This window comes from Abramis brama (genome assembly GCF_963993115.1).
Source record: "Abramis brama genome assembly, chromosome: 5".
In the NCBI taxonomy this organism is placed as follows: Eukaryota; Metazoa; Chordata; class Actinopteri; order Cypriniformes; family Leuciscidae; genus Abramis; species Abramis brama.
Window position 1 is genome coordinate 14,002,404 of NC_139967.1, and position 15,085 is coordinate 14,017,488.

At 36.7% G+C, this 15,085-nt stretch overlaps 2 protein-coding genes across 3 annotated transcripts; one reads left to right on the forward strand and one right to left on the reverse strand.

Annotated features, from left to right (window-relative positions):
* The first annotated feature begins 51 nt into the window (after nt 1–51).
* zdhhc15a (zDHHC palmitoyltransferase 15a) lies at nt 52–10,806 on the forward strand. Of its 2 annotated transcripts, XM_084114442.1 has the most exons (12): nt 52–364; nt 1,030–1,056; nt 1,187–1,281; nt 2,584–2,704; nt 4,327–4,396; nt 4,842–4,874; nt 5,222–5,342; nt 7,369–7,501; nt 7,582–7,708; nt 9,653–9,753; nt 10,268–10,326; nt 10,417–10,806. In XM_084114442.1, exons 1-11 carry the CDS (start codon nt 175–177, stop codon nt 10,309–10,311), a joined length of 1,062 nt encoding a protein of 353 aa, XP_083970568.1. In that variant the 5' UTR covers nt 52–174; the 3' UTR covers nt 10,312–10,326; nt 10,417–10,806. The 2 variants fall into 2 exon arrangements, with proteins under 2 accessions (XP_083970568.1, XP_083970569.1); XM_084114443.1 differs by lacking the exon at nt 1,030–1,056.
* Nucleotides 10,799–15,084, reverse strand: uprt (uracil phosphoribosyltransferase (FUR1) homolog). Its single transcript, XM_084114444.1, has 7 exons — nt 14,665–15,084; nt 14,367–14,409; nt 13,983–14,052; nt 13,789–13,851; nt 13,512–13,673; nt 13,261–13,359; nt 10,799–11,192 (listed from the first exon to the last, which is right to left on the reverse strand). The coding sequence occupies exons 1-7, from the start codon at nt 14,910–14,912 to the stop codon at nt 11,086–11,088; spliced, it is 792 nt and encodes a 263-aa protein (XP_083970570.1). The 5' UTR covers nt 14,913–15,084; the 3' UTR covers nt 10,799–11,085.
* Nucleotide 15,085: the final 1 nt, after the last annotated feature.

The following is a 15,085-nucleotide window of genomic DNA, read 5'->3' on the forward strand; positions in this document are numbered from 1 at the left end:
GTCTTAAAAGTCAGCTCAATCTGTCTTATGACATGTGAGGATTGTTCTCTGTTCAACTGCTTTGTAGATGTAATCAGATAAAAGAAATAAAGATACACTTGCTTGATAGAAAAAACCCACTTGCTTGCTGTGTCCTGTGCAGGCGCTGTTTCTCTTATTACTGTGCTTCATACCATGGACTGGTCACTCCAGTCACTGATGCTTCATAGACTCGCGTCTCGCGCTGGTCTCGCGCCGGTCACCCTGATGCTTCTGCCAGCGTGTCTGCGCCGCTGCGCGAGGCTGCTATACTGGATCCCTGTTACGATCATTATCGTGGTTGTGATGTGGTCATACTACGCCTATGTCGTGCACTTCTGTTGGAGTGAGTAATATTTCTGCAAAATTATTAAAGTTAGTTTAATGACGCAGATTTCGTGGGATTAAAAGGCCATACGTGATATTAAAATGTAGAAGAGACCGAAGTTCATGTTACATTTTGTTTTAGCGTCTGTGTAACTCGGTGTTTTTTGTTGTTTCTCAACTTTTATAAGATGCTTCTATATTTGACTGCTACAGGTTAAGTATCACTTATCTGTTATTTAATGTCAGTTACAACTACATTGCTGAGGTGGGCTTTAATCTTAAATCATGGGCGTCAGTTATATGTAATTTATTTGAGTGCAAAATGCTAAACGAATAGAAAACATTTTAATTCAAATCGGCAATCAATCAATCCAAAAAAAAAAATTATAGATTGTGTGTATTAGTCAGACGACTAACATATGAAGACTGTGCATTGTAATATTTTGTGCGGTCGTTTTGGGTCCAGTAGAAGTGCATTGGTGGTCAAGTATTGTAGTGATTTCAGCCTTGCAGCTCATGTCATATTGGTTAAATTGTGGCTGTTGCACTCCCCGGTCTCCCTCTTATTTTGGAAAGTCATTGAGCACCAGTTATAAATCTAAATATTTAAAATTGTTCAGTAAAGTAGATATGACATCAGATGTTATAACTGATGAATGACTCTTGTTCATATTTGTGTGCCAGTCCTGCTTACCTGTGCAACGCAGAGAGGTATGAAATATTTGTGGTGTTATAAATAGTTATTGTGTAAAAATATGCAGTTCTAAAGTTTGAATGAACAAATTTGGCATTTGCTTCCTGCTATTTTGATTGATAATTGTATATGTACTTATTCTCTCAGTGGTGTTCCTTTGCCTGTTCCACGTGTGTTTTGGGATGTTCTCGTGGTCATTTTGGAAAGCAGTGTCTACTCCACCATCCTCTCCTTCTGTGGAGGTACAGTAGCATTATAAATGTATAGTTCTTAACCAAAAAACAAGTTCCTCCCTTGGACCTTCTGGAGAATGGACGCCTATGGCTTTTTGGAAATGGTACAATCATAACAGCATTTTTTTTTGTACACATCATAGAAAAGACTTGTACCATGTAAATACTATAGTATATAAATAAAGTACAATAGTATGACTATCTTATACCATTGCTGCAGGACTGTAACCACCATAGACATTGAGGGGGACAAGTCCCCCCAATAATCACATATGGTCAAATTGTTATTAGGATAAAAAACGTTTTAAAAGTTAACATTTTTAGGCTGGTCTGCCTTAGTGGTTTGACAGCACTTTTCAATGTCAAAATGATTGAGATGGCCAATCGAATCAAAGAAGGCAGGCTTTACTGACCACAGAAGCAGAACATGAATTACAGTGTGATTTTTATTTTTTATTTTTATTTTTTTGTGATAGAGTGCGATGTAAGTAGCTAAATATTTAATGTTTGACTTATTTTTTTACTATAGAAATGTTGAATGGCCAACAGTAATATTCAGTGATACAAACTACTTGACCTTTATGCCAAATTGTACTGTTTGAATAAAAAAATACAGGATTTCACATGATTCATGCAATTCATAATTAAATGTGACAAGACAAGGAACATTAAAAAAGCCGTTTTGGCACATTAGGCAAAAAGACTAAGGGGGATTGTGTATACTAAATAAATAATTAGAAATAATTTTTAACTTATAAAATTTAAAGCAAAACTCAAAGCCTATCTTTTTTCTTTGGCTTTTAATTGTAGTTGATTTGTGCTGTGTGTTCTGTAATTTATGTTGTACATGGTGTTAAATGTTGATGATATTTGATATAGTGTACTGCACCTTGGTAAACATTTGTTGTTTTTAGTGGTGCTATATGTTGAGTATTATTTGAAAATAATTCAAATAGATAAATTCTAGTTATTTTGCTGTTTTTGTTTTCTTTATTCCTTTAAATCCCTAAAAAATCCTTTAAATATTTAAAGAAACCAACCCCCCCCCCCCGTACTATAGTACACCCGCAGCCAGTACTTTCTTTGCAAGGGGAATTTAAACTCTTCACCATTTCTGCTGGCTTTAACCTCACAGTTAGAAGAGATGAGTAGACTTGGGCTCTTGCGGGGGTCAGCCCATCCACTTGCAAGTTATTCAAGTCAGGCATGTCATATGTGACAAATGAGCGTAAAAGAAACCCCTCTCCCTCTCAGAGCACCGCTATCTAATTTACTAATTGTGTTTGTGTGTGCTTGGGTGTCTGTGTTCAGTTTCAGCTCTCCTCTTCAGACTCGATGCTCTTTGAGCAGGAACGTGGCGGTATGGAGAAGAGTCAGATTCTTCTGGAAATCTCCCAGAAGCTTCCAGTTCATACACGTACAGCAACCGGAGGTCAGGAAACCTGTCAGTGCTATAATGGAGAAACATGACAATGTAAAGTAAATCAAATCTCCAAACTAAACTGGACCCGCTCCAAATGTAACTCGATTCACACTGAACCTGTAAACATTAACCTGCTCCATCAGCATCGTGTAATTGAGGGAAGACACTGACCTCTAGATTACTCTAGACACACTGAACCTGCAATTAGTGCATTTTGAATGGCTTTCAGTGAAAAGCATCTGCATCATGTTAGAAGGTTCACTGCATCAGTGTTCCCTTCACTGCTTTGTAAGAGAGGGGAATCTGATGCCTGTACTGAATACTCAGCACTGTGGCAAAAGAAATTATATTCCAGGTCTGTGTCTTGGGTTTGCAGTCTGATTCACAAACAATGACTATTATGTGTCCGTTCTTTTTAGTGAATCAAAAAAAGATCCTGAAACAAATGGCTCTTATGAGCTTTTTGTTTTATTGAATATTTCAAAAAGACAAGTTGCCATTTTAATCAATATCAAACGCTGCCTTAATTTTCAGCTTCAGTAGAGAGAGAATTTCTACCATATAGATGCAAAATGGAGATTAAAACTGAAATACACCCAAATTAATTGGAAATTTGGAATCAGATTGAATTGGAAAGTCTGTATCAATAGTCCCAGTCCCACAACAGACTGACAAACAAAATTATGTTACTTGCTGAAAATCTGAACAATAATGATGCCGACTAACTGAACACAGTCATACTGAATCATGCTAGTTTGGTGCAATGTAAGGATAAGAAAATGATGGCAAAATATTATTTTTAAATTCATTTTACTTTAATGCAAAGTAGACAACTTGACAAGTGATCAATAACACCAATGTGTCAACAACAAACAAAACCAATAAACATTTTTTTTTAAGAATAATAAAATAAATTCCAGCTCACTTACCAATCAATATGGTAACACTTTAGTTTAGGGTCCAATTCTCACAATTAACTAGTTGCTTATTGGCATGCATATTACTAGGATATTGGCTGTTTATTAGTACTTATAAAGCACATATTAATGCCTTAATCTGCATGACCATATTCTACATACCATAATTCACCCAATACCTAACTTAAAAACTGCCTTACTCTAACTATTAATAAGCAGTAATTAGGAGTTTGAAGCAAAAGTCATAGGTAATAGTTAGGTAATAGTGAGAACTGGAACCTTAAATGAAGTGTGACCTCTATATAGAGTTCAGATGCAAAAGCCTCTAAGTGCCATCTGAAATTTTCTTCTAGAATGATCATTTTTATCAAGCTTGTATATTTAAGTTCAGTAATTTCACTTAAATGGCAATGAAAATGACCTATTAATTTTAATTTAACTGAAATTACTGAACTTAAATATACAAGATTGATAAAAATGATCATTCTAGAAGAAAATTTCAGATGGCACTTCAGATGAACTCTTCATATGCTTTTGATAGAAGTCCGAATCCTCCAAGATTTTTTGTTAACTAATCTAAAATGATCTTCTATTATAAGATATGCAACATAATGAAAACATAACAGTCTCTTATCAAAAAGGAATTCTATTTTCCTAAACGTTGGAGAAAATGTTATTTATTAATTTGATTGCTTGTGTGTGTGTTCATCTCAGCTATCAGGTTCTGTCATCACTGCCAATTGATTAAACCAGATCGCTGCCATCACTGTTCTGTCTGCCAAATGTAAGAATTGTTCTCTCTCTCTCTCTCTCCATTTGTGTGTGCGTATCAGTGCATCTCCCACTCATCTACACACTCTTCCCTTAATGAAAGGGAGAGACGCTGAAATGTGATCTGTGTGTGAGTGTGTGTGTGATAATTACAGGATGTTGTTGTAGCGCTTGGTCACATTTATTTGAGCGGACACAGTGAATCTTCTCAAATGAGTTTCAGCTCCGTGTCAATATCAGGTTCCCTGCCTTTGATTAAAGTCTAGGTCTGAGTGTCTGTGTGAGAGCGAGTGAGTGCAGTGGAGAAAAAGAATGACTATGTGTGTTTGTGGAGATTTTGAATGTGTGTGTGTGTGTGTGTGTCTGATTACACTAGGGTTTTTATTATTATTTAATGAGAATAGTTCCTGTGGCCTGTGCACTTCACTCCTGCGGTCTGTCTCTCTCTCTTTTTGTAGGTGTGTACTGAAGATGGATCATCATTGCCCCTGGTTTGTAAACTAAATTAAAATTGACTCTATTTACTTTCTAAATTCTTGTTTCTGTTTATTGTGAATGACTTATTGGTGTATTTTATTCTAAAGAATAAATATTATTTTGTAATTTATGGCTTAGTAATGGTTACTCTTCCTGTAAACATCTTTCATTTTCAGCTGTTGTTGCTTAGTCTGTGCAGGCTATTGGATTTTGAAGCAAAATAGACAAGACTTAACATGTTACATCTTGTTTAAATGAGTAATATTGCATTTTTAATGCATTTTAATTTTAACATTTTTAAAAAGTGACACTTATTCTCCTCTTCCGTGTGTATGTTGTGTGTTGTTGTGAGCATGTTCAGGCTGAATAACTGTATTGGGTTCTCCAACTATAAGTTCTTCATGCTCTTCCTCCTCTACTCACTCCTGTACTGCCTCCTCATCGTTGCAACGGTTACACCGACCTTCATCCAACTGTGGCTGGTGGGTGACTTTTTTTTTTTTAGCAAGATTTACATGCACTTTGAGTGGTAGTGAGTCTCAGCCTCATATGGCACGTCCACAGATTTTAAATATTAATGAATTATTATTAAAATATTTTAAATATACTCAGAATTTACACACATTCTACAACCCCACTTCCAGAAAAGTTGGGACATTTTGTAAAGTGCAATAAAATCAAGAACCTCTGATTTGTTCATTCTCTTTAACCTTTATTTAACTGGCAAAAGTACAAAGAAAAGATTTTCAATGTTTTCACTGACCAAGTGAATTGTATTCTGTAAAGATGAACAAATTTTGATTTTGATGGCTGAAACACACTCCAAAAATAAAAGTTAAAAGATTATAAAATATCCAAGTTAAACTTTTGAAACGGCCCAGAATAAGCTGGTGAATTGGTAATAGTTGAGGGTATCTTGATTGGGTATAAGAGGAGCATCTCAGTCTTTGCTAGCAAAGATGTGTAATGGCTTACCACTCTGTGCCAAGTTCATGAGAGAATTGTCAAACAATTTAAAAAATCACATTTCTCAATGCAAGATTGCAAACAATTTGTCTTTCACCATCTACCATACATAATACTGTGAAAAGATTCTGGGAATCCAGAGAAATCTGAGGCTGTGTAGGGCAAGGAAAGAAAACCTCTGTTGGTTGTGCGTCACATTCAAGCCCTCAGATGGCACTGCATGAGAAACTGTTAAATACAGCCACATGGGCTCGGGAGTACTTTGGAAAACTGTTTTCACACGGTCTGCTGCTGCATCAAGAAATGCTTGAATCTCTGTTACACAAGGAGAAATACATCAGTTCAATGCGAAGATGCTGGTGAGTTCTCTGGACCCGAGCTCATCTCAGATGGTCTAAAAGACAGTGGAAATGTGTGCTGTGGTTTGATGAGTCCATGTTTCAGCTTTTTTGGGAGAAACGGACATTGGGATCTCAGTCCCAAGGACAAAAGGGTCCATCCAGACTTTCATCAGCGACAGTTGCAAATGGCAGGGGTGACTTGCATGTGTGTGAAGGTATCACTGACGTGGAGGCGTATATTGGGATTGTACAGAGACATACACTGCCATCAAGATGACATCTTTCCTGGGAAGCAAGACAATACCAGGCCTTATTCAGCACGTGCTTCATCAGAGTGGTTTCTAATGTGCCGGACAGTCCAGATCTGTCTCTTATTGAAAATGCATGGCCCATTATGAAAAGGAGAATCAGACAACGACGACCATGGACTGTTGTGCAGCTGTCTCGTATCAGGCGAGATCGGGCAAAAATTCCACTTGCAGAAGTTAGTATTCTCAGTTCCAAAAGGAAATTAAAAGGAAAGGTGAAGTGACAGTGGTAAACATGCCTCTGTCCCAACTTATTTGGAGTGTGTTTCAGCCATCAAAATCCAAATGTGTTTATATTTACAAAATACAATTAAGTTGATCAGTGAAAACATTGGAAATCTTTTCTTTGTACTTTCGTCAGATAAATAAAGGTTAAAGAGAATTAACAAATCACAGATTCTTAATTTTATTGCATTTAACAAAATGTCCCAACTTTTCTGGAAATGTGGTTGTAATAAAGTGTATTGCTTAAGTCGCTTTGGATAAAAGTACCTACCACATGTGTAAATATAATTTAAGTGATAACGAGTAAATTTGATATACAACGTTCTATCTTTTGCAGTATAATGAATTCTTATTTATATAATAATTTGGTAACACTTACAATAAGTTTTCATGTGTTAACATTAGATAACAACACTACTAAACATGAACGAACAATGAACAATACATTTACAGGAATCTTTAAACTTAGTTGATGTTAATTTCTACATTTACTAACACATTTTTAAAATCAAAACTTGTATGTTAACATTAGTTAATTTGCTGTAAACAAACAATGAACATTTGTATTAGTAAGAAATGCTGTGAATAGTATATTGCTCATTGTTAGTTTGTTAGCTTCTGCATTTACTAATATTAATGAGACCTCTCTCTCTCTCTTTCTCTCTCAGGGCAAACTGTTTGATAGTTGTGTTAAACTGCATGTCTTGTTCTTGACACTGGTGTCGGCCATGTTTGCTGTTACCCTCTGTTTTTTGCTCTTCTTCCACATCTGGCTGCTCGCCAGCAACAAAACTACTCTTGGTAAAACCTACATTTCACATATGCTCATTATTCGAATGAGGTTTTGTAGGCGTCATAACATCTTGTTCTCTTTCTCTCAGAGTGGTTGTCAGTCCCCTTTTTTGCGGATGGACCAGGAAGTGAAGCATTTGATGTGGGTGTCAGGGCAAACTTCTTACAGGTGTTTGGAAAGAAAAAGAGACACTGGCCATTTCCAGTGTTTAGCAGGTCAGTATTAAGCAGTAATCACCATTGATGGCATCCATAAACAGCCTTCAGATTATAAACACAATTTTTTGCAGAATAATTAAAAAGTGACAGTGAAGCTTTTACAATGCAACAAAAGATTTCTATTTCAAATAAATGCTGTTGTTTTTTTTCCTTAAAAAATGTGCCACGGTTTCTACAAAATATCAAGCAGAACAATTGTTTCGATAATAAAAATGACTCTTAAGCACCAAATCAGCATAATAGAATGATTTCCAAAGGAAAGCTTTGCTATTACAGAAAAAAACCAATGTGTGTATAAATACAGTACTGTGCAAAAGTCTTTGGCATGTGATCTGATCTCACCATCATAGTCCATCTGTGATTACATGAAGAAATAGAAAGAAACAGAAGGACTGTGGCAACGTCTCCAAGACGCTTGAAGAAACCGATCTGCAAAGTGACCTGAAAAACTATGTGCAAGTGTACCTGGGACAAAAGCTGTTTTAAACGCAAAGGGTCTATTTATGGCATTATTTTTGAAAGCATCCTCACTTTTCACAGTACTGTAGCTTTGCTGGTCGGTTTCTTCAATCCACTTGGAGGCATTTCTTCATGTATTTACAGACAGACTCGATGGTGAGAACAAATCTCATTGTGGAGCATACCGGATTCTCACTGGATTATTACAATTAATGGCAAAAGGAATGTTTGGAAATGTAAACGGATATTTCCTACTGACACACTTCAGCAAAAGATATAAATAACTGGCTTAAAACTATTTTTTTCTGGTGAAAATACTAATGTGTCTAAGACTTTTGCACAGTGCTGTGTGTATATATATATATATATATATATATATATATATATATATATATATATATATATATATATATATATATATATATATACAGTATATGGTAACACTTTACAATAAGGTTCCTTTATTAAACATTAGTAAATGTATTAACTAACATGAACTAACAATGAGCAATACGTTTACTACTGTTTTTGTTAATCTTTGTTAATGTTAGTTAATGAAAATAAAGCTGTTCATTGTTTGTTCATTTAAGTTCACAGTGCATTACCTAATGTTAACAAGATTTTAATAAAGTATTAGTAAATGTTGAAATTAACATTAACAAAGATGAACAAATGCTGTATAAGTGCAGTTCAATATTAGTTAATGTTAACTAATGTAGTTAACTAATGAACCTTATTGTAAAGTGTTACCCAGTATATGTATTTACTATAATAGAAAGCAGCTATTTTAAATTGCAATAATATTTCAAAATATTACTTTTTTTTTCTTTTCTTTTTTGATCAAATATACAGCCTCGGTGAGCCTAAGAGACTTAATTAAAATTGTATATTAATGCTTCCTGTCATTTAAATTGCTGTTGGCAATACCACTCAACCCTGGTCTTTCAGTAGTTAAGGGAGTTTTAGGCATTCTGCTTCGTTTTGCCTAAGTAAACTGCTCACTCATGATAAAATCACTGTAAGCACAGCCATGAGAATGAGAAACATGTCCCAATAATAACATTTTCCAGTTTTCAGATTAAAATGCCAGTACTGATGAATTTCAAAACTGCATTTCCTTGTTAAATACTGGCATTTCGCTGTTTAGTAAACAGACATTTAATTTAAGTCACCAGTCACAAACATTTAAGGGCCTGGTTTCACAGATAGAGTTTAAGATTAAGCCAGGATTAGGCCTTAGTTCAATTAGGACATTTAAGTAGCTTTTATAAGTGTTCCTTAGAAGAAAACATCACTGGTGTGAATTTTGAGACAAAAAATGTAAGATATGTCAGTTATAACAGCTTAGACATGCATTTTAGTCTGGATTATCTTAAGCCTTGTCTGTGAAACCAGCCAAAGATGTGATTTCTTTTGATTTAATGCCACAGCACAGATGCCATAGCTTATGTTTACCAACTGTTTCTTTTATATCCATCACAGTCAAGGGGATGGACATTCATTCCCCTTGAGATGGCAGATGTCGTCTCGCAGTCCTTCAGTGATGAATGGAAATGGGCATTGTGTCATGGAAGGAACTGTCGGTAAGAAATATATTATCTGAATCATATTTCAAAATTTAACAAATTGGTTAATCAATCCAAGTCATGTTTCCCGGTATAGAGAGAGTCATCTAATTATGTGTCAGCACTGTAGTCAGAATGGTTTGGTAAATCTTTTATTTAGAGGGAGACTGAATTTATCCCAGTTCTCACGCTGTCTCTGAAGGTGATCTCCTCTCTGCTTCTGTCATTAACTTAAGTGTGCTATCACAAAGAGTAGGATTACGAACACACATCCTCTAAAATTCCCCCAGTAACTCTAAATAGCATTCTGAATAGTCTTTTTTTTTTAATTCTCAGAAGTAACTGGCAGTTTAGGAGAGAAACGAAAGGAATCTTCTGTCGTAATACAAAGTTTATATTTTTTTAATTTAGAATTTTGGGAAAAGGTTCAGACTCCCAAGTGTATACTGCCCCCGTGAGGCCAATCTAGGGCTGCACAGGCTAATCGAAAATTCTGATTTGAGCCATTTGTATCATTCTGTTCTGCCATCAGTCTCACCTGAGGGGGTCTCCGTTACCATAGCAGTGGATGACTAGAAGTAATGAAATTAGGTATGAGAAATGCTTGTTCTGCATTTTCAGCAGTGTCCAAATGAAACTAAATGAAATCCAAATAATAGAAATGTGTTTTTGTCTTTCTAGGTTAACGGAATGTGTTGTGTGACATTGTCACAGTGAGGTGATTTTAGAAAGATCTCAGTCACAGGTTAAGCTTACAGGAGTGGCGGCCGGCCCTCGGGGAGAACAAGGGGTGAGGGTGAACACCTGCCCGCATGCTCAGTTTTCACCTGGAACACTTCCTAAGGGAGCGATCAGGTCTCCGAAACCTCTTTTACTGATCAGGGTGTGAGAGAGCTTTATCAGGTGTCCTTGCTCAGCGATAATCTTTTAAATTCAATATTTTTGTGCTGAAATGTAGTGGTTTTTCTGTTGTAGGATTGGATTCTAGCTTTATGGTGACACTATTAAATAGTGTCTTATAGATGAATTGAATAACACATTTTATGAAAATAAAGGCAATTAATTTAATACAAAATATTTTTATTTGTAATTCTTTTATTTGCATCATTCTAGAGTGTTCAGGAACAGTCTATAACACAGTTTGTTTTAATCCTGGTGGTATCATGGATAAGCACATGTTTTTGAAAGAACATTTGTTCCATTTTCTCACATTAAACATGGATAAATGCATAACCAATAAAAATACAGAGGCCAGCCCTGATCAACCAATCTCACACTCACAGACACTTGCTGTGCGGCTGGTCAGGCTTCAGATGAATCCAAGTGAACTTGTGTGGAATTGGTGGTTTGTCAATCTGTGCCGAAATACCTCTGGCCGAAATGTGTCGGAGCAACAGCATGAACTTCAGTTGTCAGTATTGTGATGTCAGGAAACTCCTGAACAATGGACCGTGCACCTGCACACATACACACACACATTATGGAGGTGCAGTGTGCACTATTTAAAAAATGGACTTTATTCATATATATATATATATATATATATATATATATATATGAAGAAAATCAAAAGTGACATTAAAGACATTTATAATCTTACAAAAGATTTCTATTTCAAATGCCTGCTGTTCTTTTGAACTTTTAATTAAAGCTGCAGTCCGTAGTTTTTCCTCTTTGTCGTCATTTCTGTTAGAAATCTGCAATTGTAGTTATTCGCGGAATTATCAACTTTACGTGGGTTGTGCCTCGGCACGGCATAACGTGGGTGAATCCAATGTTTTGAGGAGAATGTGCGGCTGTCAGTCACCGCGCGGTGTGGATACGGTCATTCAGAATCACAGGTTCTACTCTTTGGAAGTATGACCAACATAAGAATTTTCATCGGGAAATGTCACCTGAACAAGTAAGTAACATCCACTTTTGTTCTGAACAACTAAGAGAAAAAAAGCATTGCAGTAAATCGCACTGATTAAATCTAACGATCGCTTATATCACGTCAAACCGTGCAAATTATACTTTGTTCTCAAATTGTTAATGTTAACAACCTCAGCATTGCGTGACTACATTTAATGCCCCTCAGATATTTATCGTTGTTTTCGCATGGGCCCGGTTGCAGTCTTTTTTTCTGTAGCCACAAAAGTCCGAAGTCTTTTGCATTTTACAATGGGAGAATCTCCAGTTGTCACTGGTGATTGTCGTTTGAACCTTTCTGGATCCGCCATCAAATTAATACATTTTATTATATCAAGTGCTGTGAGAATAGGCTATAAATCTCCACCTCCAACATCCTCACAAACAATATAGCCTACTCGCCGGGACACCTTCTTTAAGTGTACAGACGTGACGTAATGATGCAAAGACATGCTCGAATTTCCCGCGGAAATCCACCAGTACCACTGGAATTAAAAACATTATTACAAGCTTACCATTTTGAATCGAGCTAAGGCGAGCAGATAGTTTTGAACACTGGCTGGTTATTTACTTGCTCAAATTTATTTTGGATACTTTTTAACCCAAAAAAGTTACGGACTGGAGCTTTGATCAAAAAGTCCTGAAATGTTTCCACAAGCAGCACAACCATTTTCAACATTGATAATAATAAGAAATGTTTCTTGACCACCATCATCAGCTGAAGGATCGTGTGACATGATGGCTGTAATGGCTGAAAAAATAACTTTGCTCTCACAAGGAAAAATTACATTACAAGAGAAAACAGTTATTTTAAATTGTAATATTTTACTGTATGTATTTTTTATCAAATAAATGCAGCCTTGGTTAGTTACAATACAGATTGTTTCAAAGCAGCTTTACAGTGATAATAGTAAATTAATGCAACAAAGATTGTTTTGGCTGTACAGCAGCTCTAGAAGAAAGTTTTTAATTGATTAATTTCCGTTGTAAAAATCATTAGTCATTAACTTAGGGACTGTTTACACACCGTTTTCAACTGAAAACAGAAAACTTTGAATGCGTTCTGGCTGTTCATTTACACAACAAACAGCGTTCTGGTGTCCTGAGAACACAAACTTTGAAAAGTTTTTGAAAACGAGTTTTACAAGCAGTGCTGTTCTCATCTCCGTGTGAACCTGCGCAAATGTGCACGGGCGCGTAGTCTGTCTTTACAAAGTGACATTGCCAATTACTTGTCTGGCATGCATTATACAGCGCTTTTAGTCGTTTCCGCGTATCGTGTGAACGGGAATCATTTTGATAACGTTTTCATCTGTACTGAGGAAAAATGTTAGTCGTGAAAAAAACAAACTTCGTGTCGATGAGGCCTTCGCAGGGGATAGTCTAGATGACACGGTCTCTGCTGACACTTCAGGGCTGCGTTAAAAAGTTATTATAAATGACAGAATATTTCAAATATACAGCTAAGTTCAAATTGTTTCACAAATGTCCCTTGTTTGTATGTTACCAAGAGTGCTACTAACATGTACTAATATAGATAAATACAGACATTTATGATGTGATTGGTTTGTAAATGAGAATACAAATCAAGTCTTCACTGTGTTCGTGTCTTACCGTGTGGAGTGGAGAATAGACTCAGTAGTATGATATGTTTGGCCAGAAGGCCGTGTTCATTCAGAACCCGCACCGCTTCTATCACAGTGTTGCCTGTACCTGAACACATACAATAATAAATCGTCTCTTTAAATGCCATATTTGACCATTTTTAAATCCAGATTTCCCCCCAAATCAGTGCAGAAAATGCAAAAAATACCTCAAATTCCACGTGGACCGGCTTAATGCCTTGTTAGAGGTGAACTACTCACTGAGAATAGGGTACATGAGCAGAACTTTCCTTCTGCTGATGTCAGGAGGAAACTTTGCATAGTAAACTTTGGCCTTTTGTGTCTCCTCATCACTCTGGATCAGAATCTTCCCAATACGGATTGACCTGCAGCAATCTCTCAGGCCTTGCTCCATGGCCTCACCTGCTCACATTAACATATGCGTTTAAGTATAAAAGGCATGCACACTAAATAGGGCTTTTTTTTTTTCATCATGGCTGTGTGTGTGTCTGACTTTGTGAGAAAGAAAGAGACTCACCACTCCTCATGATGCTAACCCCACAGTTTCCCTTTTCAAATTTCACACCCTCATATTTGTGCCCTGCATAAGGAGTATAGAGTGAAACTTTGAATTTGGACAAATTCAACAGCTGATGGCAGCAATGCCATGTTCATATGAGAGAGGGAGAGGGAGAGGGAGAGGGGGGGTAATCACCATGGTAACAGGCTCACCTGTTGGTGTGGTTACAGTGCATTCACTGTACGGAAGCTGATTGAGACCCTCTTCCACCACTAATCTTATCTGAGAGCAAAACAAACAACCAATCAGAATAGGGAGTAGCAAACCAAATACAGAACATAAGAGTTGACCTACTAATTTGACAATACTAAAAAAAAAAAAAAATCAAGTTTTGATTCTTTAATGAATATAGTCAAATAAAAAAAGCAATCAAGGAATGTGAAACGTAATTAATCAACGATACATTCACTTTGTGTTGACTGCAGAATTTCTTGTGTGAGCTGCCTTTATTTACAAGGTCTTTATAAGAATAATGGCTGGTTTAGTAGAATATAAGACAAGACCACAATTCTTTACCATTTTTTGGTGATGCTTACCAATCTATCGGCACAGAACACAAAATCACCTCTACTGGTAGTTCTGGGAGAGATAGAAGAAGAAAAGTCACTATGTGACAAACTATTGTAATACATAATACATGTTGACTGATGTGCAACCAAATGACATGAGGCTATATCCCAGTTTATTCCATGGACATTTTAGATACATTCTGATAAATTACAAGTTTATGTTCCTGTACACATGAAATTATATATAGGTGCATATGGTACAGATCTGGCCTATGGGGACACGCAATGTGCACTCAATCCGTTTAAAGGCGGACTGGAGACTCACTTGTCCCGAATGATAGTCTGAAGTTCTCGTATTTGGTCATTTAATGGCAAGAGTTTCAGCTGAGGTCCTATTTGTCCCTGGATGTCGCTCATGGTTTGGTTTTCACACGGTTCCGTGTCATCTTGACAGGTCTCGGCAGCACCGCTGCTGCGGGCGAAGCGGACGTGCTTCGCGGCGTGTTCGGGGCTTTCATTGTTATTCAGCTGCTGATTATGGCACGGCATCTTTTCGATAAGATCCGTTTCCATAGGACTAAAACCACAAGAAGGAAACACTACACGAAACCACCTGGTCCACTTAAATGATGGCTGTTCTTTTCAACTGATGAGGTTTTCAGCACTATCTCGCCATGTCTATAGCTGAGCGGAGGAGACGCATGCTACATGACGCACGCTCCCGGGAACAACAACCTGACGTCATA